Below are 26,836 nucleotides of genomic sequence, written 5' to 3' on the forward strand. Positions count from 1 at the left end.
CGGCAACAATTTTCATTTTACATTTCATTTTCACTTTGCCTCTTTGTTTCCTCACAGCCAAATGACGCTAATTAAACATAAAATTGAACTGAATATCATTTTTTATTGCAGATCATTAACCTACGCTTCACAAAAAAATTATAATTTTTGCTTGTTGGAAAAGTGTGTGGTTTGCAGGGTAGCTAAAACTCTAAAAGCTTTACAAATAGTGTTGGTTCCCCACAATTTCGAAATTCGAAAACTTGTATGACGCACCAGCTGGAGACGTCCCTTAATAACGAGCAAATGGATCCGTATATGAAGTCAACACACACAAAGCGCTTTGTGGTGGAAGATTCAAGTGAGTAAAATTTTGAAAACTTTTGCCGCTCTTATTCTAAAACTAATATAGGGATTTCAATATAAATGTAGACTTCATGTGATCTTAAAGGTTTATAATAAGTGAAATGAAATATTATATTTTTACCGAGATGAATTTCATTAGCGGGGAACGTTTGGAAATAATTGAAATGCCATATTGCAATGTTAAGGCGATGGCCTTAACTTTAAGGTTCAGTTTGTCAGTGCAAATTTAACTTGGGCTTCAATAATCGGTGAATGTATAACTCGTTACTGAAATATTCACGCTTCGGGCTACGGTATACGTGAACTTACTTCATTTCGCATGCTTCGCGATTATGACATCCGTTCACGAAATTGAATTTAAGTGAATGCAAAAGTAAACAAATTTGAAAATTTATACAAATAAAATTGATTGTATACACAGGCGAATCTATTAAAAATGGTATTGGTAAAACAGCTGATTTGTTTTTTTTTTTTATTTCGCCGGGTCCATGTGGCTGTCAGCTCAGAATAAAACAAGGCGAATTCACTTTTTGTTTTCTTCTTTGCCAGTACTTTGCTTTGACAATAAAATGTACAAAAGATTGTTGTTGGTCTATTGCCACCACTTTTAATGAATGCGCCTTGGTTGTGTATAATAAATGGAGAAAATTTTAAGTTAGCTGAAATTATTTTAAATAAAAGAAAGTTTTAAATAAATTTTGCTTTTATAAGAGCTCCTCCAAAAACGCTTCTCATAAAAATATCTGCCGGAAGCGGCCAAAAACTGTAGGCCCCTCTATTTGTGCAGCAACAACAAATCGCGCGCCACAAATTGGAGGAGTAACTCGGCAAAAACATCCTAAAATGGTGTAAGCGCCAATTATAATAAATTGAACCCGAAGTAAAAGCAGTGTCAGAAAAACCGACATTATTTCACATACCTCTGCTATTTTAGCAAACGAAAACGTTTTAAAAATATGTAATGAATGGTTTATCCAAGGCGAATCTATTAAAGGTGATATCGGTAAATCAGCTGATTTGTTTTTTTATTTCGCCGTGTATATGTGGCTGTAAGCCCAGAATGAAAGAAGACAAATTCATTCTCTTTCTTCTATTTTGCCAATACTTTTTGTTTAGTTGTTGGTCTAGTACCACCAGCTTTACTGAATGCGACTTGAGCTTAACAATAAATTTTCTAAAATAAATTATAAAATGTTTACGCGATTGAGATTTCTCTGCTGCTTCCCTATTATTTTATATATCCTTTGCTATCACTTGCACTTAAATAGAAAAACAAAGTCGGGAAATGTGAGGTTTTGCTTGATTCAAGTAATTTTTTAAATTATTTAATTTAAATTATCAAAATGCCACATTTATTGTGAAACAAAAATCAAATCTAAAACACAGTAGAATTCAAATCTAATTGAGAATTGAAAAGACTTTACGATCCGTTTGCTTTCGTATGTCATCATCCCATTCACACAATTTTTTTTTGTACGATTGCTGATACGTTCACCGATGTGACGAGGTAGGTGAAATGGTTGAAGTACCAGATTGGCACTCTCCAATTGGCACTAAATCGCCTTTTTTAACCACTATGAAACCTCTAACGGGCAGATAACTACTGCTAACTAGAGCTGTTGTTGTAACGGAGAGGGTTGATCTGATTTAGGTTGGCGCACTGCCCCAGGTTGTCGAAGAAAGGAGCATCCAGTGACCTTAATCGTCTGGCTGCCAACTATTCAGCAGAGTAACACTATCACTGAAGGACTCAACTTTAGCCGTTTAAATCAGTTGGGAAAATCATTTCATCAGACAACCTATAACTCAAGTCCTCATATACGTTTTTGAATGTTTCTGTGGCACCGGTCTAAGTACCGAAAATATAGCAAACACAAACAAAAACAAAGCCCGTCGCGAAATGTCTAGGAATACTTTACATGCACACACATATATACCTTACATACTTGTATTAAATCATTTTAGAGATAACAAAGATTTATAAAGATTTGTGAGCGGCTGAGTCGGAATTGTCGGAACGTTTAAGAATTTATTACTTTGACACTAATTGACCATTTTAAATTGCCAATTAAACTGATATTTGTATACTCGTAATATTCTTATTAAATTATAATAAAAACATACATTTTTCCGTTCAAAATTTGGTATATGTCATTTCAAAAATGAAAAAATATGACAACCTTAAAATTAGCCAAAATACATAAGTCCATCAAATAAATAAGAACCCCCGTGTCTGCATTTTGACGAATTTTATATGAAGCTCTTAAAGGCATCCTCGCAAGCTCAAATTCTCTCAAGTAGTGAGGCCATTTGAACGGCTCCGATTCGGTTTTGCAATACTAAGTCACTATTTAAAAGTCTTATTTTTAACTTTAGCTTCCTTATAACTTTAGCTTCTGTCAAAATTAAAAAAAATATGTCACCAAAATTTGCCAACTATGTATTGAGAAGAATAAGGCCTTATTTTCTATGCGGGACAAAAGCAATTGATGATGCTAATTGACGATATCGCCATACGACGCCATTAGTCGTCATATTTTAGAGTTTTTATTTGTGCCATTTATACCTTCTCTTGACTTTAAAGTAAATAATTGAAAAAATCTTCCGACGTTCTGGAATATTTTTACAATTTCGAGTGATGTAGTGGTTCATGAACCAACTGGTTTCTGAAAATTAGCTAAACGACAAATTTTTTGTTCTCTGCAGATGACTTAAAACATTTTTCTTTCATAAAAGATCTTCATAAAAAGATCATAAATTTCAATCCGATATTGATGATTTGCATCTCTGGTGTACTAAGAATCAGCTTTCTTTGAATATTGAAATGAAAGAAATGCTTCAAAATCTCTTGCGAAAAAGTTCATAAGTTTGTTGACTCGGTACAGAATATCTCACACTTTGTTAGAAACTGTTGATGAAATAAAAGATCTTGGCGCTATTTTTTTCATCGAATTTCACATTTAAAAGTCATATAGGCCATATCGTTAGGAAGTCTTTTCCTATATTAGCCTTTGCTAGGCGGAACTGCGCGTAGTTCTTTGATCCATATACACTTAAATTGCTTTACATTTCTTTCGTATGTTCCAATTTGGAATATGCTACGTGCGTTTGGAGACTATGCCACAGTGATTCTGTTAAGCAGATTCGGAAGGTCTTTCTTAAATTTGCTTTGTGATATCTGAAGTTTGGCGAGCCTACGCTTTCTTATAATTCTCACTTGCTTCTAATAAGCCTTTAGAACTTAGCAGCTGGAAGAACTGCACTCTCACTGCCCTGCATATTTAATGGATCTTTGCATTGTTCTTTTTTATTAGATCGTGTCAATTTCAATATATTTCCCAAAAAAGGCTACGAGTACTACTCCCTTTTTATGTTGCTAATTGGAAAGTTGAGTATGCACGCAATGCCCCAATTGCACTTGCGTGTGCACTTAGTGATTGAAATAAGATCTCGAGTTCTAAATTAATTGATTTTTCTGTAGCGAAATATGAATTTACTAAAACTTTGAACTCTTTACTTTAAAACCCTTTTGTTGCTAAGTTTTTATGATTATTTATTTTTGGTGCTTTTAGTAATAAACTTTTTATTTGCCTATAGTCTTTAAGAAACTTGTATTTTTATAGACTGGATTTATATATGAATAAACTGAATAAACTATAGTTTAGTTTAGTGGCTATTCGTTTAGTTTAGGCTACTCGTGATAATACATCTGTCCTGCCTCCCTTTCAACTATATTTTACAATCACTTTGACAAGCCTTTTCCAATATTTTAGGAAAGTCTCAATTTGTGCTGAGTTTCATAGTACCACCCATCAATGTGACGGAAGCACCAGTATGGGAATTCCATTCTAGATTTTGCCTTGCGATTATGCTAGGAAGTGCGATATGAACCACAAAGCTACTTACTTAGCAACTGCCGCTAGCTAAATATTTACTTTGACGACACTTTATTAATAGTTAATTAGTGCAGGCACAAGCAGATATTCTAATTTCAATGAGTAGAATGCATATACATATCTGCTAACACATGACTAACATTGAAAAAGGCTTAGAATAGCTATCGGAAATATGCACATGAGCCAACATATACGCGTATATATAAATTACATCCCTGTAGGTAAAAATACTAGTTATGAACTAGAATATCCAGTCAGGCAGCGGCATTTTTAACACGGCGATCTTCTACGAAATGACCTCTTCCTACTAACATACCTCTTCTATGCGGATGCATGGCTTTGTGTAGAAGAAGGTTGAACTTACTCGGAATCGCTTTTCCGGACAGCTTCGCGGATGTTGCATATATAAAATTGGCTGGACTAACTGGATTTTTGTAATGTCCAAAGGATGGCTTAAAGAGGACCAAGTGGAGTAAGGATGAGTTAGTTCCAGTGCTATCACAAGGGGCTTCTATTTGGCCTGGGTCCGTTGTAAGACAACCACTTTACCTAACCTAAGCGAAAGAAATTATAGTTAATATGTTACAAAATAACCAATTTTAGGGAATTTAAAGTATAAAAGATAAGATAAGATAGCGGTCGCCCCTCGGCAGGCAATGGCAAACCTCCGAGTGTATTTCTGCAGTGAAAAAGCTCCTCATAAAAATATTTGCCGTTCGGTGTCGGCTTGAAACTGTAGGTCCCTCTATTTGTGGAACAGCATCAAGACGCACACCAAAAATAGGAGGAGGAGCTCGGCGAAACACCCATTATTTTAGTCAATAACGAACTGCCACGATTTATTCCATTAAGTAACAGTACCTGAACTACTTGAACTTGGCTTTTCCTGCAGGGCTACTACAACACATAAATACACACATATACACATGCGATTATCAATTCTCTGATTATTCCAACAGTTCACGTGAAAATCTCACAATGCATGTCGGAAATTGTTCCACGACTTGCTATTCGCGACCTTAAAATAAATATAATAAATATATGAACTGGTGTAAAAGCTTAGAAACTCACCTACATTACATACTAATGCAACGCACTTGAAACGCAACATGCAAAAAATATCGCATGAAAGTGTAACGGATAATTCCCGTTTGCAGGAAGTAAACGGAGATGAAAGGCGGCGAAATAGGTATAGAACACACGCAACTTGTAGGTTATGCTTAAAATAGATGATACGAATTTATTTGTGCTAACTGTGTTTGCGCAAACTTCGTGCGTTTTTCTATGGGCATCAAAGCGCTGCAAGTAATTTATTGTAGATATGATTTATAAATATTTGATTTTTTGCAAAACTCAGTACAATTTAGTAATTTGTGCAAGCTAGTTTGCACAGACCACTACGAGTTTGTGCAAACTAATTACTTTAAGGAGTCTCAGAATGCATTTTTGAATGAAATATGACGCCGGTTTTTTGTGCGCAATCAAATATGCTCAAGTTTGTTGATCATTAACTAAGCACACATCTACATACATACACATATTTACAAACATTCATGCATGCATAATGCACACCAATGTTAAGTAGACTGGTTTTATTATTTTATTACAACTCCATCTGCATATAATTTCCATTTTTGCAATTGCATCCATGACATTCTATTATCGCATCAATTTACTCACTTAACTTGTTGATGTTCATCTTCAGTCGCTTGAATCAAATGCCACGCTGTCTACACCATACACACACACACAATACATTTACCGACCATCCCAGCCAATGCGGAAAAGTGGTAAAACGTGTTAAACACGCATGCCTTTACTAGTGTTTTTGCGTTTGCATAATTGCGGGATTATAAAGAAGGTGTGAACGAGCAACTAATTTACACACACACATGGGAAATTATACCGCAGTAGTTAATTTTTTGTTGGTGTTGTTTTTTTATGTGTTTTCGAACGCAAAAATAATTGATACCTGCAAATGTAGGCATGCATGTTAAGAGGTTATAAGATTAAATGTTTTTAATAGTTGTTGTAAAAGTTCGTAAAGTATCGATGAATTGTGAAATCTGATTTGGTCTGTGGACTACTTTGGGAATTCTTTCGTTAATGCATCTGTCACGTGCTTGCTTTTGGCTTTGTTTTTCTCTTGATGAGGAAATTAATTTAGCTACCAACCATGGGTCAATTTCGGTTTTTCTTCAACAAAAAATAATTCAATTTTTTATTTAATTTTTATGTGTATGCATACCTTGGTAAGGGCACAGCTTCTTATATTGTAAGAATTTGCTACTGGGACGGTAGCCTAAGAATCACGAGTAAACGCCTCCTATACACTTTTACGTGGGTCGTTTGAAAAGTATGTGCCAAATCAGAGAGATGAAACTACAGGCCATGTTTAGTTAGTAGCATCTCTTGGAAGAACACTCACCAAGTTTCAGCCAAATTAATGGCGCGTTTCATATCGCCGTCTATTCTGCAGACTTGGATCCCTTAGATGAGTCGGACTACTATTTGAGCCCGAATTTGAACTGATAGAAGGCGGTAAAACTAGTTTATTCAAACGAAACGAGTGGCTATTTATCAGACTTAAAGAAATCCTATTATTTGGAAGGGATCAACAAATTAGAACAGCGTTGGTCGAAGTACACAAGCCTAAAGGGAGACTATGTCGAAAAATACAAAATGTTTATATTTATATATATAATTGGCGCGTACACCCTTTCTGGGTGTTTGGCCGAGCTCCTCCTCCTATTTGTGGCCTGCGTCCTGATGTTGTTCCACAAAATGGCTTACCCCAAACAGTTAAGTAGCTTTTATTTTTGCGCGAACCTTTCAAACAGACCTCGTATCACTTTGAGCTTTAAAGTGAGTTCTAGTAAAACGTAATCCATGCTGAACTCGATGGACTATGAACATAATTTGCACCCTATGAATGCCACAATCGGACACCAAATCGAGTAGTCACTCCTTCGAGTTTTGAGACCCACCTAACTTTGATTCAATTACGTTATCGATATTATAGACAGTTGAATTCATACTTAGAGAGAATAGATTCTGATATGTGAAGAAGCTCTGCACGATACTGGCAATCTCTGCACATGAGTCTCTTAAGCCAACATTGCTAACACCTCTTTCCCTTTGGACCGACACCGTCGACTTGTCATTGGATCCCCTCGAAGCCAAAGTTAGTATAACACTAAGCTATTAAGGGCTTTATAAAGACTTTAAATAAAAATATATATGGACATATATATCGGGTAAAACTGAGATCTGGACAAGAGCGGAGAGATACTCAAACCAAACCGTTGCTACATTGCGTGTAACGAATCTCTCTTGGCATATCATCTCGGAATCTCTTAAGTAGAGAAGAGAGTAGCAAACTCAAAGATCATGTAAAAGAGGGGAAATAAATTTTTACGCGATGGATCCGCTAGAAAAGAAAGTAGGCTTTATCGTTTTTTCAAAAGAATTAGAACTAGAATTATCTGTCCGACTTCCGGACTACTGCGGCGTCTACCGGGCATAAGTCTTAGCCATAAAGGAGGTAACTGTATACCTTAACACACACGCCGTAACAAAAACTACGATAAATATTTTCTCGGACGGCCAGACTGCCATCAAATCAATGGGGGTTGCTTAGGAATGCCTGGTAGCTCTAAATGATATTAGCACCATTTTCAAGGTCCGGAGAATTGCTCAACCTCCCAAGAGAGGACATCTGGAAGGTCGTGGCTTGTGTCACCGGTCATTTGCTGTTAGGTAGGAACTCTTCTAGGCTAGCAGTATTTTCTCATGAATACTGCAGAAATTGTAGAGACGAGGAAGAAACAGTTCTTTGTAATTGCCCAGCCTTAGTTAGGACTAGAGTAAGGTTATTACGAAAATACTCATTTGGCTCTCTTACGGAGTTATCCGGTGTTGGAATAAAACCTATCCTACGCTTCATAAGAGCGTCTAATCGATTCCATGATGAATAAATAAGTAGTGGTACTACAACGGATCAAAATGGTCTAAGTGATTTGGCTATTCTAAAGCGACTGCCACAAAAAACTAGTCTAACCTAAGCCTTGGTTGAGGTGCTCTGGCGTGTGAAATATACGAGCTTACTTCTTTTAGTTGACCGAAAACTGGGTGTCGGGTCAAGTACACTCGACTACTGAACTCTTTACTTTCCAGTCGAAGACATGTACAAATGAAATGAAATTAATTTGAGATTGCCAATTATTTACGACTATGCAAGAAAGTTCCTCATAAAAAACTATCTGTCATTCGAAGTCGACTTGAAGGTCCCTCCATTTGTGGAACAATGTCAAAACGCACGCCACATATAGGACCAGGAGTTCGGCCAAACACCCAAAACGGGTGTAAGCGTCAATTAGATATATATGTGTATATATGCAAGAGAAGAACCGTTCAATTCGCTGATGACTTCATGAAAATGGAACATGAAAAATTAATGAATAAGAAATAAAAAATTTTCGCATAGTATTCGTCCCGCTTTGATGGCTTGCTAATGCCTGTTCGAAAGTTGAATTTAATTATAAAAACCATAAAAATGTTAATTTTCAACAAATTTATAAAACAAACATTTTATAATACGAGCATTTAATTCATTTAATTATAAATTCACATAAAATCAATTAATAAAAGTTATTTGCTGCTTAATGAAATGATAATGAAAATACTCGGTGGTCCATTCAGCGTTTCGAATCTAATTTAATTCGACTATAAATAAAAGATGAATGAATATTTTTGAATGAAGTTTTTAATGGGAAAGCATAAACCTTGGAATTAAGCATCGGACACAATTTCATTCAAATGACTTCAATGGCTCGCAATATATTTCCGCGAGATTCGGCACTTATTTCAGGAATCACAACTTAGTTTGATGTTTAAACTCTCGTACGAGTAACAACCCTCGATGGTGGGTGGCGTAACATTTGCCCCACACAAAATAGTTTAATGTAGTCAAATCACTTCGTCTATGAGGTCAATTGAGATCACCTTTTCAGCTCGTTATGCGATTTCAATATTTTTCTACCTTTTCCAAGCGGAAGAGCGTTGCATTTTGCGTGCGTCTAACTATAAATTAAATCTCTGATACAAGACGTAAGTTATTTTAGCTGTTAAAGTTAAGAAAATCAGCAATTCAAGTTGCTAACGCTAGATGGATCACCCTGTATCTAATGCTTCTTTATGGTAAACAGTTGGGGAAATTGGCAAACGAGTTAAAGCGGCTGTTAGTTCAACATTAAAGGATTGAAAAAAGATACATACATACATATGTATGCATGTGTGTATGAATGTATGTATGTGTGAGCAATCTACACAATTTGAGACCGATTAAAATAATTTAAGGTAGAGCAGCTAAAAATGAATGGAAGCGGCATTTAAGTTTTGATAATAAACGAGAACGGATTCTGTATTTGTGCGGCGCATGTGGCCAACTCGTTAATTAAAATTTTATTTATAAGTTGGAAAGAAATTTACATTCACACCAACGCGCGCAATTTTAACCAGCCCGCAAAGGCAGGCTCTGATTGCGAACTACTTTCGGCGCGTTTTGTATTACGAGTTAGTTTTCTTGTAAGCCTTATAAGCGACTGGTGAGCTTTGCGCGAATATTTATTTTAGTTTTTTTTTTTGGAACTAGCAGAAAAGCAACCAATTTTGGTATAGTTTTTGCCGCTTTTTTCAAACGGGTCAACCCAATTCTCATCGAAACACGTGAAGTGTGTAATTAAAATAACAAATAACACTGCGCAGCAACCAAAATGACAACTGCCTTTACAAATTATCTTAATTCTAAAACTAATTTTAAAGGCTCAGCCCGCGTGCTTCCAACGTGACCGGAATTTTGCTGATTCCCATCGAAAACGCCATTCGCTGATCTAGAATTTCTTCAACAACTTTTTGGTTGCGCATATGGAATGTTACCATCGCCGTTTTGTTGAATTCTGTGAAGCTTATATGTAAAACTAAATTGGAAATAAATTAACGGCGTACTTTTGTTTCTTATCGCACACTGGTTTGGTCTGAGAAGGTCCCTACTAAAAATTTCCGTGGAATAATATTGCGGCGCATCTTAACCGTTCATCGGCCCCGAAAATTTAATATTTTTTTAAATTTAAGAATTAGCGTTCAAATTAGCCACACGGGTAAGAAATTTTGAGTTAAAATTTTACACAAAAATATGCTCCGTTAAATTTTATTAAACACTCTTCAATACAATATTATTAGTAAATTCAGTTTTAAACGAGTTTTCCCAAATAATTTTGATCAACTTGAGACCAAAAGAGGAATGCATCATAAAAAAAGTTGTAGTGTTAAAGTACCCGTAAATGGTCCAATATTCTAAAGCTCTTCTTCCTTCATAATTGCTATATCGCATTCTACGTTTTCCTTTCCAATTTTATCGCAGTTAAGTTAAAAATTTGAATTAAGAAATTTGAAGCTTCGTGCTTAAACTTTAATACACTCGAGTAGTCAAAGGAATTCGAAGGCACTACTATTTCAATCACGTGCAACAGGCTGAGAGATGTGTTAACAGACCAAATTTCGGTGCGATTAATACATTAGTCAGTAGTCGCTGGCAGCCAAATCTGGCGAATGAGGTGGATGTTTTTCCACTGTTTTGCCATCATCAACACGTTCTTGTTTTTGGTCAACAGTGAGCAAACGCAGCACCCACTGTGAATAGAACCTTCTCATAGTCAAATACTCATGCAATATAAAGCCGAGCATTCCAAGCGTTATGGCTTTCAGCTGCAAGATTTGTCCTCGCTCGGAATGTTTGCTATGAAGTTCCAGCTCAACACATTTCTCATTTTGGTAGGACTTCGTCATAAACTCACGTTTACGACGTCTGCCGTAAGATGGGTTTTAAGTATTGAAAACGTCGAAAAGATCATCAGCCCCAGCAGGGTTTGAATAATGCATTTTGGTACAGTTTTTTTAACAGTACTTTAGATGGGATGAATTATAATTCAGAATCCGATACATTCCATATAACCGCAAATTGACTTTATTTTTATGATTGGCGCGGACACCCTTTTTGGGTGTTTGGCCGAGCTCCTGCTCCTTTTTGTGGCGTGCGTCTTGATGCTGTTGAGGTACGTACAGTCTCAAGCCGACTCCGAACGGTAACTATTTTTTATGAGGAGATTTTTCATGACAGAAATACACTCGGAGGTTTGCCATTGCCTGCCGACCGCTATTAGAAAAAACTTTTTCTTAATTTTTGTGTTTCACCGAGATGCGAACCTCAAATTGACTACTCTGAAGCAAATTTAACTGCTTTGGAACTAAATTTTCATAATACTGCAGTTGTGAATAAAAAATGTCTTCCACCAGGAGGTCAATTCTCGTTGTGTGTAAACGTGAAGTAAAAAAAAGCACCTGAAGTGCCTTTTAGTTCCCCAACAAATATTTTAAGTAGTGATATTTTGAGCATTGCAAAAATACAATTTTTTCAAATAGTGGAAGATTCAATAATAAAATTTATTCATATTCATTTATTTTTGTTTTCACTCGTTTTTATCGAAAACATTTATTCATAAGCTACATTTCTTTAAAACTATTGTTTAAAGGTAATTAAAGGTAATTCTATTGTACCAAAATATTTAAGCTTAAAATAAAATACTTCAAATAAGCTCTTTTTCTTTGGTAAGAGATATTAATAATAAATATTAATTACACAATATTTGCTGCATTTTTCGTGTAAAATTGTTTTGTCCTTAATTTTTGAAGTTAATATATTAGTTGGCACCCGCTTAATAAACTACCAACAACATGCGCCCATACTCACAAACAACTTTCCTCACGTTAAAGTTACAACACAACCTGAAAAACTGTTCGGAAAAACTAGGCTTTCATAGCGATTTTGTAACCATAAAAACCTGAAAAACTGCTTTTGAAAATATCATAGTAGCGATGGCAGTTTTTCAACTACATATTATATAACTATATACATATATACATATAATTGGCGCGTATATCCTTTTTGGGTGTTTGGTCGAGCTCCTCCTCCTATTTGTGGTGTGCGTCTTGATGTTGTTCCACAAATGGAGGGCCGCCAACTAATTACAGAAAAATAATTTTAATTCAATTTTCGTAATGAACAAAAAGCTAGAAAAAAGTGAATTAAAAAATTAAAAAAAGCAGTTTAATTTAACAACTTAAAACTCAAATCGGAAACATAAGGAGATCAAGAATTCGACTTGTTATAGACCTGATATTGACTTTTATAAAAGTAGAGTGTATTCTATGATATAAGAATAAGCATATAAATCCTAGTTTTTTGCTGGTTAAAAAAACATCTCAAATTTTCTTCAAATTCTTAAATTTTTTAAACAAACTTTTTAGAAACTTTCCGGGTATATAAAGTTTTTTTACTCGCACATACCTCCCTCTCCATGTTTTCACACACAAATTGTCAGTGAAAAGAAAAGACATTTTTCATGTGAAAATATTTTTATGTTTTTTTTTTTCATTTTTACAAGGAACGCGAGTCGTAAGTGTAAAACTTTTCAATTCACGTTTACACAGAGCGAGAATTGACCTCCTGCTTATGTTTTTCCTGCAAGGCATGCTCGTATATGGTATGTGCGAAAATCAAATGCGTCATTATTCCCTTGGACTATTGAAACATTCTAAAGCGTTGGTTTTTCAACTATTCAATGCATAGCAGAATTTTCGTTTTTCATCAACCACGTTTTCTATAATAAAATGACGCAGCTTCGAAAGCACACGAAGTTCATTGAATTTATAATAGCAATTGTCACACATAATAAATACATGTACGAGTATGTATGCACATAGGTATGGAGGTAACTCTCACGAGTAGAAGTCACTTAGAGCAATGCAAGCATTGTTGTCTTTCTCGTTGACATCTTACGTACATACATTCGTGCTTGCATATATTATGAACATTTGTTGAAGTGCTTGCATGGAAGTAAGTGCGCATATATGTATATATACATAGCTACTTACATATGCATGCATGTATGTATTTGCATAACTATTGGTTTGATGCGAACATATGTATGTATGCACCCATTGGGGTGTCGAAAGTAAACAGCCATATGCCCGTCCCATTGTCAGTGTCATTGCCAGCTGCGTTCATTCACTATTCGTTGGGTTTGTAAATAGGAGACGGTATGTATGTATGTGCATATTTTGCCATTCACGATACGAGTACGTAAGTGCGGCATTACAATCACTTGAACTTCAAAAATAACTAGAAAGATGCATTTCAAAGCATTGGCAGTGATGAAGTTAAGAAATAATAACTGGTTTCGTTATGGATATACATACATATATACATACGTACATAGGTATAATGGGCATGCGTTCATAATTTTATTCAAAATGCATTGGAATTTTCAAATGAACCACTTAGCGCAAAAAACTGAACAAATTAATTTTCATATTTCAACAGAAAAATGTGCATGGAATGCATAGAATAAGAAAGGAATTTTAATTAGAGCAGGAGCTGGACATACTACAGTCTCGTTTGATATTACAAGGGTGGGGCTTTGACTGGTTTCTTTTTAATGATATGGTAGAATAAACACCATTTATTTTTTCCGTAATTTTTGTTTTAATATTAGAAAGAGTGGGCGTAAAATTGTAAGAGTTTTCACGGGACTTATATTAAAAAAATAACAGAGTAAAGTGTAAAGAAAAATTACTGTCCAACTACAAATTGCCTTCACAGAAAGAAGTGTATACTTTTACACAAGCGCTGAGTTATGACTTAATGCATTTTAATATAAAAAAAACTACTCTCAATGTAAAAATTGAAAGTTATTATTTTTCAATTAAATGCATCAATTGAAAGTTGGAGTGCGATAATGTAAGGCAAAATGTGTATATGTAAGTATGCATTTAATTCTTTAATTCTTTTCAGTGTCCACAATCAGTAAACGCACGCGCGAAAGGGCCCATTTTCTGCTCATTACGCTTGTACGTCGCATTTTTTATACCTGCAAATGTACATGTGCAAGGTGGCGCAAAATTAATCAGCCTATCAGAAGATTTCTATTTTTTGCAAGTGGCGAAGTACGTTAATCATATTTGGCACCTGCGAACTAGACAATGGCAGTATGCCAACCAACAAGCAATGAAGCGCGTAACGATAAAAATACAAATTTTCATAACTCAAAATCATTTTTTTTTTATTTAGTGAAAAAGTTATTCAAAAACCAAATTGGATGATTCATTTAATATATTTGATACAAAGATTTAAATTTTCCCAACTACGACAAAGGCTTTCAAATCCTATATGACAATTGTTCTTTTTTTTTTGTTTTATTTCATTGGTTGTTTTTTTTTAACCTTTTTCATTTTGGTCCCGTGAAAACACTTACTATTTTTTATTATAAAGTCATTCCCCCGTCACACAAAAAAGAAGTTAGTTTCGCTGTATACTGTGTGACGGATGCAGGAATTGTTGAAGTTTTATATTGAATTTCCCATGTGAAATCGGTATCTGCTAGTTCGCGCAACATCGACCGTCTGCAAGTATTTTTTGGCCGGCTGCGACCTCTGCTCCCTTGCGGGTTCCAGTCTAGTGGCATTCTCATGATGCTATCTGGAGCTATTCTACGTGTCACCTATCGATCACCACTTACTGCGTTTGATTTACCATAGGATGGGTTCCTCACTTGTTGATCCTTACAGCGCGACATTGCTGATGGTGTTCGGCCAGAATATTCTACAGATGATGCGGAGGCATTTGTTGACGAAAGGTTGTAGCCTCTATGAGATGGTGTTACAGATCAACCATGTTTCACTTCCGTCCAACAATACTGACTTGACGCATGCGCTGAATATTTGCAGGTTAGAGTGCTTGGAGATTTGCGAACTCGCAATTCGAGTTTGCCCCATTGTTAAAATAAAATATGATATTTGGAAATTTAAAAACTGCACACCGGCTTTCTTGCTTTGGTATCTTACATTTTTGCAGTGTGTAATTTCGCAATCCCGGGCTTGAAAGACCAAATGATAGACCAAATCTTTTTTAATAGCGGTCGCCCCTCGGCAGGCAGTGGCAAACCTCTCAAAAAAAGGTTCTCATTAGGCGGACACCTAAGCGACTGAAAAGTTTGTCCGCTTGTGAGAAAAGTTAAAAGAAAGGTAATAATATGTTATGGGAGGGATGTCTGCACAAGCGAGTTGTACGTTCGGAGAAAAAATACTGTAAATGCGTAACTAGTTTTTTCTTTTTATTAGTTTATAAAATTCAATTGGAATTGTATGGAAGGTGGTCAACAAAAAAATAATAATAATAATCACAATTTTTAATCTGGTAGCTAACGGGTGGGCCATATAGCGTTTGCTTTTTGAACCACCTATTTTTTTGAGAATGGTAACACAAATAACATGTCAAATTCATAATTCATAATTTACTTAAAGGTTTGACATTTACGAAATGGGACGCTATACGCTTGAACAAAATTGGGAAATATCGAAAACCGATTTCCAAAGTGGTGAGTCTCCTTCTTCTTCCGCGGTTACAGTAAATGGCGAGCGTTACCGTGACATGCTTAACGAGTTTTTGTTTCCAAAAATTGAAGAGGATGACATGAACGACATTTAGTTTCAACAAGACGGTGCAACTTGACACACTGCCAAAGTTACACTCGAACTTTTGGATACCGTTTTTGAATTCCGATATTAATTGGCCACCTCGGCGCTGTGATTTAAGCCCGTTGGACTATTTTTTGTGGGGAACCGTTAAGGACAAATGCTATGCGAACCATCCAGAGACGATTGATGCTTTAAAACACGAAATCGAAGTTGCCATTCATGAAATTGGAGCCCAAACAATCGAAAATGTACTTAAAAATTGTGTTGATCCAATGGTCTACTGTAAAGCCAGTCGTGGCAGTCATTTAAACGATATTATTTTTCATTCATAAATGACAATGTTCAATCTTCAAAATAAAAAAAAAGTTTAAAAAAATATTGATTTGATTTTTTTTATAGCCGATTCAAAAAGCAAATTTTACATGGCCCACCTTATATATTTCAATGGAGTTGGGCACCAGCAAAAGTCAAACGGCTTGTTTGTTTTCAATTTCTGAATTAATTCCAACCTTAAAAGCAACTGAGACTAGTATTTATGCATAATTGAACTGAAAAGTCTGGTTCGTCTAATGTTGAGTTGGATGTTGACATGGTATTATCGGGCTCAGAGCTCCGTTAGCCAACACTTGGACTTAACTTTCAGTTTAGAGGTTGATACTCATGGTAATGTGACTGCACCAGCCATATTTTCCATTGTCCATCTTCACACAGTTTTGTTTTGTTTAACTCTTTGCTTTGTCTATATCTTCGCTTTGACCAGTTTCCATATGTTTTACATTTCTATTTCAAAAATCTATTTTTTAATATTTTTCAAAATAAGTGAAAAAATCATACGGCAACATAATTCGCTCACGGATCTCAATTTACGTGGAATACATAACTTACGAATCTAAAACCTATGGCTCTCTATGTTTTCTAAGTTAAGTGGAGTTTAGTTTAACCAGAGACATCTGGTTATGCTGGTATGGTAGGTTGGCCTAAGTTACGCCTAATGCTGAAAACAGTGACCGACCTACGTAGTTCCCTTACCGCAGCCCCTAACGAGCACAAAACTGAGCAATACTCATCCCGTAGAGAACAACTGCGTTCTTTTAGTTACATATTTACATAATACATCGGTTCTCACACATCCACGTTATCAGTTACAATTTTTCATTGTTTAATAAACCAAAGCCAAAAACCAACAAATGCAAATAGTTTATTTTTCTGTAATTAAAATTCTGTTGAATAATTTTATGTTTTTAAGTTATTTTAATAAAAATTATAATTTTTCTAAGTTTATTTTGTAAATGATTTCTAATTGTACTGCTTGGCAACACTGTGTGGTGAGAGAGCAATCAGCTGACAGGGTTCTACGGGAATTTTCAAAAACCGTGAAATAAAATCTACGATACTACTATACGGAAGGAAGTAATTTTTCATTTACATGGGGTTCTCATTAGTTTGATCGTAACAACTGACAGGAGACGTTTACGTCGGTGACTGTTTCCAGCATAAGCCTTGGTTAAAGGGTTATATACAATTAGAAGGTCGAAAAAAAGCGAATTTTCCAGAATTTTTTCCGAGAAAATTTTTAAATTTATTGATCTACAAATTTGTACACACAGGTATTATGTTATCTTTTAACTGTGTTTTAAGACTTAGTATTAGTAAAAGTAGTAGTAGTAAAAATATTTATTAGGAAAGGAGCTACAGCTGATCTCCCTCTGAGCTCTGTCAAAAAAGACGTTTTCCGGTGGATCCTCTAAAATTAAAAAACCAAACAGATTTCGTTAAAGTAATGTTAAATCTAGTAATTAAACGAAGGAATAAGCAAAATAAATTTCTTTTTCACAAAATGACGGTTTCTCAAAAAATAAATCGATTTCTAACTAAAATTTCGGTCTTAAATTGTTTATAAAAAAAAATATTCATCGGTGAGAAAAAATCTTCGATTAATTACTAAAAAATATATTTAAGAAGCTCGTGTTAAAATTTGAGACTAATCGGTTAGCCGTTTTCGAGTAATGTTGGTCACCGACTTTGAAAACACCATTTTGAGAAAATCGCATTTAAAGTTTGAGAAGGTACTTTCAAGCACTCTGAAACGCCTTTTCAAAATTGCGTGTAACTTCAAAAATATTCACCGAAACGATATTAATATTTTTGTGTGTATTCTTAAATAGCTGTACATTGAAAGAATATAAAAAAATAAAGAAATACCGATTTTTGAAAATTCTAACTGTATATAACCCCTTAACAGAGCTCTTACACTATTCCCAATAGTATGAATATTTTTCGTTGAGCGCCACGAACGTTCACGAGGTTGGCTTATTTTGTCAGTTAAATTGCCAATTTTGCGAGGTTTATTCACACATTTGCGAATACAAGGGATGGTCGAGCGAAATTTCTCCTTATTCTTAAAAATACGCACTATTGTGGGAGTGCATCAGCTTTCTTGGAAGTATATTTTCAACATTTCAAAACGTATTTCACGGATAATATGATTCATTTTGCGTCGCAAAAATTATTGACAACAGCTTACAATTATTTTTGATTATAATTTTGAGTGTTTGTTTTTTTAATTTTCAACAGACTTAATCTACTTACGTAGAGTTTATTTTTAACTTGTTTATTACTAGTTTTGTAAAAACCCCTTATCGCGTGCTGTTTATTCGAGACTAATTGACTTCTAAAATTCAATTGAATTCTCCGCTTATCTGGCTATGACAAAAACAGCAGCTAGCGCTATATCTTATCACTCAACGGTGGAGTGAATACAGGAAAAATCCACGATTTTGAAAGATTATATCACTTACCGAATTGTTTTGGTAAAATGACTAAAGCTGATGTCGACATAAATCAGCCACGAAACGCTGAAACTCAATGAATGAATGAATGAAAGTGAAACGTCAATATAGCGAACATCATTCGAAGGAAAGAGTATTTAATGTAAGGAGTGTTGCCATGCACCTAGATATATTTATATAGATATATTATTTATTTCAGTCTACAGAGAAATGTCTTACAATTGAGCCCTTTTCTTTGAAAGTGGGGTAAGTCCATTTTGACAAAAAAATAGTTAATGATAAAAATTAATACAATTTACTATCATTTTTTATTTATAAACTGCAAAAAAATCTGTTAAAATTTTCATTGTTTTTTTATCACTAACTAATTTTTTGTCAAAATGCACTTACACCACTTTCAAAGAAAACGGCTCACTGTTTGACTTTTTGTTCACTTTGAAAGCGGTGTAAGTCCTTCTGAAGACATTAAAAGTATACATTTTTGTTATTCACACTTAAAAAATGATTGCATTATAAATTGAAATCAATTTAATATTTAAAAAACATAAAAGCAGTGCTTTAACATATTCCAATATTTTTCAAACCATTCAAATGCAAACCCTTAAATATCTCCATATAATATAAAATGGACTTACCCCACTTTCAAAAAAAAAACGGCACAATTAATGAAATTTTACAACACAGAAAGATTAAGTTTAAATTTCTTAATATTGAGAAAATATTGAGTATTTAAATTCTATTTTGGTCCAAAAGCTTCTAAATAAAAATCCTTTGAAAAATCCGAATAAAAATAAAAACTACTTAATTATTTTGGGTGAAGCTATTTTATTTTTGTTTTCATAATCCCTTTTTAGGGCTATACATTTCGTTGAACGCTGTTTTAGCTGGTTGGTCTCTTCCGAATGTTAGGTGTTGTCTAAGTCTGAAAAAAGCCACTTGTTTCTGTAGTCACTTCCTCCTTTGAATAAATTATTTTTTTTTCGCCAGCCATTTCTTCAAATTGGGGAACAAATACTAGTCGAAGGCATCCAAGCGAACCAAGTCTAGATAATAAGGGGGATGCGAAACGAGTTGAAACCGTATTTCCATTAATTCTGCGATCACAACTGCTGAGGCGTGCACTGGTGCATTGCCGTGAAGGAAAGGGAAAATCACTCGACTTCCTCCATTCAAACGAATGCCAATCACAAAGAAATACAACGATCTGGCTGAAACTTGTGTTCTTCATAGAGATACTACTAACTAAACATAGCCTCGATACGCGCCAGTAGTGCCATCTCTCTGACTTTGCACGGACATAGGTACATATTCTTATACCGAAAGCGTTGGTTGGTTGAAGTAATGATTCTCAAAGAATCCAATTAGCGCTTCGCTAAAGCGTACCAAACACAAAAATTCGGTGCTGTCCGCTTACCCTATGATCTGAAAGTACCGGGAATGCTTAAATAAAACAAAACAGAGTTAAATTTCAGGCAAATTTGTTTTATCTCCTACAAAATATGGCCCGTCTGAAGCAAAACACATGTGCCAACGTTTAATCCAGTCACCCCTGGTAGGCTGACGAAGGGATGGCCTTCAGCTCCTTCGTCGCATTCTCTTTGATCTCCTCTATCAACTGCAATCTTCTTCCACGAAGTGGTAACTTCAACTTGGGAAACAAAAAGAAGTCGCACAGGGCCATATCAGGTGGATACGGTACTTGCACGATGGTATTTACTTGGTGTTTGGTCAAATGATTCAGTACAATTTGGGATCGGTGCGATGGCGTGTTATCAGCATGCAAAATCCAAGAATTGTTTGCCCCCATTTCCGACCGGCCAGGCAGACACTAATGATCCGATGGTGCTAAAAAGTGGCAGATGTGTGTCTTACAGTCCAACCAACATAAAAAAAAAATATGGACCAGTTCCCACGTGCGCGGTTCGTTTAAATTAAACATTCCCGGTACTTTTTGATCATAGGGTACAAGAAATGCTCGCTTATGAAAGGTATTCACGATAAAAGCTTTTACGGTAATTGTAATTACGGCATGAAGAGTAATAAAATAAACAAATCATTGGTGTAAGACATTTTTTTGAAATTTCTTCAGATCTCGATATATTGTATAAAGGTCACAAAAGGCCATGAGGTCGAAGTGCAAACCTCCAATAAATCTTTATCAAAAATTTTTGTTGCTGTTTTTGACGATGTAGGAATATTATTTAGTATTTGTCCATCACATTCTTTGTATCGAGGTTTCACTGTAATTGTACTCTTTACTCATGCGATTAAAATCTCTCATGCCACACGAATTTTCAGGCTGATAATTGGTATTTATTGCTTTTCAAAAAGTTCACAATATAAAAAAAGTGTTTACATTGGGCTGACAGTTTTTGTTCGCTTATCAAAAGAAACTTTAAAGTGAATGGGGAGATCTACTTTTCATGAAAAAAATTTTATTTTTTCCGTAAACTTATAAACACGTGTACACTCGAACACTACCTCCGAACCCTCTATGACAACGATGAAGCGAGCATTTTTGAGTTGAACATCTTTATTTTTGAAAAAAAAAAATTATTTTCATCATAGTTCCATAATAAAAGGTTTTGTTTAAAGTTTGACAACTGATTTCGCGTACTACTTAACCCATTGTTGCAATTTGGAAGGGGAAGGGAAAAAGGGGCATAAGTTTACCACTTTCAGGAAAAGGTAGTAAAAATTTGAAAAAAAGGTCGATGTAAACCATAGAATAATTTTATGTTTATGTTTGTGAACACATCACTAATTTTTTATAAAAATTTAGTTCATAGTAATCTTTTAATGAATTGGAAGATCTCAGTACTGTGAAAATCAAGGATCTTTTAAAATTTTACAAAAGTGCGCACTGGTATTAGGAGAGATAAGGACAAGCTCCCCACGCGACATCACAATGGGCTATAAGCCTGTGTGTGGCTCACAGTGGACAACAGCTTCAACCTAACGTACGCTAACCTTAGTTCATAGTACAGGATGGGTCAAATAAAACCTACTAATGACTAAAGACTACTGCCTAGCAGTATGCGTAGTTGCTCCATCTTGTTGAAACCACAAATTAGGATACTGCTCCGCCATTGGCCGCAAAAAGTTTTCAATCAATGTTCTGTAAGAAGCTCCTGAAATCGATTCCGGCGTTTCATCCTCATTTTCGAAGAAATATGGACCGATAACTCTAGTGGCTCCGCACCAAACAGTACATTTAGATGGGTGCAACTGATGTTGGTGTGTTGCCCTTGGATTTTCAGAGCCCCACAATCTACCGTTCTGCTTGTTGACATAACCATTTAAATGGTATTGCGCTGGAATTAAAATGTTGCCTATATTTACGCTGCGTTAAAACAATTAATCGTTGACAAGAATAGAAAAACTTGATAATTTTAACACGTTGTGTTGTACTGTAGGGTTCCATAATAAATTTCTAACAATTCAATTACGAGTATAACCTACAAAAAGAGAAAAATAAATATGTCAAAAAATAAAAAAGTTATTTGTGTTTAACATTAGTAGGTCTTATTTGGCCCACCCTCTACAACAAAAACAATGAAATGCAAAGTTTCAAACTTTGTATACAATTGTTCGAAAATTTTCAAAATGACTTCAAAACTTTAAACTATTTAACCAATTTTTTTGAATTTTTCTGGTTATGCAGTTTTATAGCCCATTGAATTTTAGTGTAACAATTTTTGTTTTTTTTTTTATCGCTTAGGTATTACGCCTCGTTTCTTCAAAGTGCAGGCTCGTTTTTGTTTTTGGTTTTTATACAGAAAAAAAAACGCTTTCCCCACAGTTGTTTCTACGTTAACGGAACGATGAGGATTTATAACCAGTTAAGAAATTTCAAAAAATATATGGGAAATGTTTCATGCTGCTACAGCAACAATCACAACCACGTAAACAGTACTCGTATATCTCCTATGTCAGAAAAAAATTGTTCTATAATATTTGATTTATCTACCGTCAGCTTAGTAGCGGAAGTATTACGCACTCGCATACCGTTGCTCTACCGTTGCTATCTAAGCGATTAAGAACATGATTTATGTCACCGCTCTCTGAATCGGCACGCCAACATGGGGGTTGTACCCTACTCGATATATGCATAAATAATGATAGTAGTAATTAATTTAGAAAAAATACTACCATTTCTCTTTCTGAAAGGACAAGACGAAATTGAATTACTTTTACACTGCACAGCAGTTTCTACCAGCTTTGCAGGTCAGCAATCAAGTCGACTTTCAGAATAATTAATTACTTTACGGAAAGGAAATAGGCCGGCGGAGGCACCAGCTGCTTACGCGTATTAAAAACAAATTAGAAAATGTGTTAATTGTCACTAAAAATAGTAAATGTTTCACTTTCACTTTCAAACGCATATCCGTCATGCATTACACACACACACATATATATATATATATGTACAAACGCACATTTCCAAGCATTTGTCATCATGAAATGCATTTGATAGTAGATAGTTAACATAGGTTCATGGCTTGGCTGACCCGAAAAAGTTGCTTTGCTTCCGAATACGAATGCAGCTGCCGCAGCAGGAAATTTTTTTGTTGCAGAATGCAAAGTGATTTTATGCAAATTTTTAACCTCAAATTAGACACTTAAACGCCTCAAGTTATTAAATTGCACATCAATTTTTTATTGGCTCTTTGCCATTCTAGTTCCGATCAGTAACCTGATGTAATTTATATTGAATATGTCATAAAGCGACCCCATCAATGAATTAATGCATCATTTAGCTTCACATTTAATTCAAGACAAGCTAAACACGCCCTCATTCTAGGGTGTGTAGGTAAATTACCGAGCACTACTTTACATATGCATGTATGTACTCGTATAACTATGTAAATATTATACTCATTTTACATTATTCCCTTGCGATTTCCAGCCGCCCTATTAATTTACAACTAATCGACATTTGTCTCTCTCAGTGCCCATTAAACTCAATAGCACTCACATTTGCATTACCTGTTCGGCTCGTGGCTTTGCTAATTGACATGCACACACGCACATAGATAGATATGCATGTTAATCTAATGTGACCAAAGTTTTTTGACCTCTTCAGGTGTAGGCGTGCGTACAACTATAAAATGAATGAATGAAGCCTTCACGTCGAAACAAAATTTTGTATGCAAATATGTCACCAGCCATCCGATATGCTTTTATTTCCTTTATATTTAATTTATAACTCTTTGATTTCTAATTTAACAGAAATATAATATTATTTCATATTGTTTACCATTTGTTTTGGTTATTTGTATGTCCGTACATGGTTCGCTCGCAAAATTTTTTTTTAAACCTGTTATTGATTAAAACTAGTGTAAGGTTTGTTCTGCATTCTATAGCTAGAAAATGCGTTGTAGTATTTTCGGTTTATTATAGCCAAAATTAGTATCAAATTCATTTCCGTTGGTTGAGTCACTGTGCGCAGTTATAAGTACGAAGTAGTGAAGAGATTTGCCTATTTAAGAACCAAAACCAACACCATCAACTAAGAAGATCATTTAAAAAGTTCTTGACGTGATGTGAAGTCAGAGAGGTGGCCCTACTGTGCTTAGTTGGTAGCATTTCTTGGAAGAACACGCACCAAGTTTCAGCCAGATCGGTGTATTTCTTTGTGATTGACATTCGTTTGAATGGAGGAAGTCGAGTGATTTTCCCTTTCCTTCACGGCAATGCACCAGTTCACGCCTCAGTAGATGTGATCGCAGAATTAATGGAAATGGGGTTTCAACTCGGACTACTATTTATTCCAATTTGAAGCAAAAGCTGGCAGCAAAAAGTTTTTTTATAACATTCGCCAGTAATGCCACACAGGAAGAAGATTAGGTTAGGTTGACCTGGCTGGCTGAAAGCCATCACATACACTTATTGGTTCTTAGTGATTCCACATTTAGTTTGACGCTTACGTTTCCCTGTAGTAGGCGTCTTGTAAAAAGCCTGCGTCTTTTGCGAATCTAAGTAAGCTCTGAAGCTCTAACCTCGAGAGACATTCTAACCTCTCATTTTGTAGAGCTCCTAAACATTTCATTCGGGCTCTAGTTAGTGCAGCGCAAGAACATAGAAGGTATTCAAGAGTTTCTCTCTCTCCCTTCTAGTTCATTGCAAAATCTGCAGCTATCATTGTTCGCAATTCCCATCTTGTATGCGTGTGCCGCTAACAAATTGTGACCTGTTAGTATACCTACGATAGTTTTGCTTTCTTTTCTAGACAGAGCTAGTACGAATCGGATGGATTTATCTGCACTCTGTGTACACATGTTTTTCGCGGTTTTACAAGTGGTTAGATTATTCCACCTCCAGTCTATCCGTGTTTTCATGTCCGCAGCGATGCGTTTGTATACCGTATTTAAAGGTTTCGGTATGTCGTTTTCTTGTGTGAATTGTCTGTAAACAGCGCTTTCGGCAATCTCATCTACAATTTCGTTTCCTGCCCTTATGTCCGGATACTCAATAGATGTGTAACCGTCTGTCTGCCGCTAGTCTCTCTATATCTTCCCGGTCCTACAAACGTTTTTATATGAAATTTCATATTAGTTTATTGCCTTCATTGCGGCTTGACTTTCAACGTATATATTTATGTTGGACTTGCTCGATGCCTTGCTAGTACTTTTTCTGCAGCCTTTCCTACCGCAAAGATTTCTGCTTGAAAAATATTACAATGGTCAGGGAGCTTAATTAGCCGCCTGATGTCTAGCTCTGCGTAATTAATACCTGCACCTACTCCGTCCCTCCCGAAGAAACATTTAATGGGTATTTTTTAAACAAAAATAGGGAATTTTCAGTTTCCACCACCATTAAGCTTAGTATTTAGTGCGCGGTTGCCTAGTATTTAATTTAAATTATTACATTTGAATTGAATTTATTTTAAAACAAACAATTTAAATATTTAAATCACGACATTTTCCGATTAACGCAAAAACGAACTGTTTTCGTCAGTTATTTTTGGTGATTTACTTCATCAACCAAGGAAATGGCAATACTGTCAAGTATTGAAACGAGCTCTCATACGCTCTCTCAAATGAAAGAGTTTCGCATCTAATTATTTATGAACTGAACAACGATTGATTGGACGAGTGTGTGAATGCGTGTGAAACGAGCGCGCAGAATTCTGCTGCCGAGTCCCCGATGATGTGGCTGCTGAAGTTACTCGCACAATTGTATTTCTCACCATACCTGCGCTCCTCATTGCTTTGAGATACTTATGAGATTATACAAATTATTTTCTTCAGTTTATATTTTAAATTATATCAAAAATATTTTATAATAATTCAAAGCTAAAACTAAATTCACTTTCATATTCTTGTAATTTTAGTAACCAAAGTGACTTCCGATGGCGAGCCACATGAGATGATGACAATGATTGCCGGCCTCTCGGGCCTTTTTGCTGCCATGATAATTCTAGCTGTGCTAATATCCCTACTCAGTTGCAAGAGCGACAAGAAGTAAGAGCAATCAATACAAATGAAAATTTTCCCCTTAAACAAAAGTGTAACTGCTATTTTTGTACTATCTCTCTCCTCCTCATAGGGCGAAACATTGCAAAAATTGCCCGCGCACAAACAATTGTAAAGACAATTTTGCACGCAACTCTAGTTTGAATGAGAGCACCACACGCTCATCCATATCGACTACCTATACACGAGCTACAAGCCTCGAAGAAGGCAATTCAGTACCAGCAACGCCAATTTACAATCCAACCGTTTCGGTAATTTCTTCGGGCAATCTTTCGGGTAACCTGAACTCAGCTTTCATGAATAGCGAACTAAATTTGGCCAACACTTTGTCGAAACCAAAGAAGAAGAAAACACACTGGAGTGATGAGGTGGATGCGCAACTGCGTATGAAGGAAACCACTGTGGATATTGAGCGATTTTGAGGAAATCAATTAAGAAAGCATGAGGGATTTCAGCTATACGAATTTATGCGCATGCGCGGATTGATACAATATTTCGGCTGGGCTGCATGTTTGTTTCGCTGTTGTAATTGACAAAGCGAGGACGCGCTTGCTAAATGTGAAGACTGATTGGGGGAGGTTGTAGCAAAAGCCTCTTTCGTTTGTTTTGTTCTTACGAAAAGTTTATAGTAATTTTCAAAAAATTACGAGCATAAATATATAGAGCACACAATTACCTGATATATATAAATTTACTTTAGAATTTAGTGTTAAGCCCATTCAAGGTGTATATATAA

General features: G+C 35.4%; 1 protein-coding gene across 1 annotated transcript; it reads left to right on the top strand.

Moving 5' to 3' along the window:
- Positions 1 to 115: 115 nt before the first annotated feature.
- LOC129239674 (uncharacterized) lies at positions 116 to 26,828 on the top strand. Its single transcript, XM_054875369.1, has 3 exons — positions 116 to 340; positions 25,959 to 26,088; positions 26,174 to 26,828. Exons 1-3 carry the CDS (start codon positions 247 to 249, stop codon positions 26,520 to 26,522), a joined length of 573 nt encoding a protein of 190 aa, XP_054731344.1. The 5' UTR covers positions 116 to 246; the 3' UTR covers positions 26,523 to 26,828.
- The last annotated feature ends 8 nt before the right edge of the window (positions 26,829 to 26,836 follow it).

This window comes from Anastrepha obliqua, chromosome 2 (assembly GCF_027943255.1).
Source record: "Anastrepha obliqua isolate idAnaObli1 chromosome 2, idAnaObli1_1.0, whole genome shotgun sequence".
Lineage (NCBI taxonomy): Eukaryota > Metazoa > Arthropoda > Insecta > Diptera > Tephritidae > Anastrepha > Anastrepha obliqua.

What these genes read in the sequence shown, in the direction of transcription:
- LOC129239674 (XM_054875369.1), top strand. Translation starts at nt 247, where the DNA reads ATGACGCACCAGCTGGAGACGTCCCTTAATAACGAGCAAATGGATCCG. An exon ending in CTTTGTGGTGGAAGATTCAA is followed by an intron (nt 341 to 25,958) that starts GTGAGTAAAATT and finishes TTGTAATTTTAG; the next exon opens with TAACCAAAGTGACTTCCGAT. An exon ending in AGTTGCAAGAGCGACAAGAA is followed by an intron (nt 26,089 to 26,173) that starts GTAAGAGCAATC and finishes TCCTCCTCATAG; the next exon opens with GGCGAAACATTGCAAAAATT.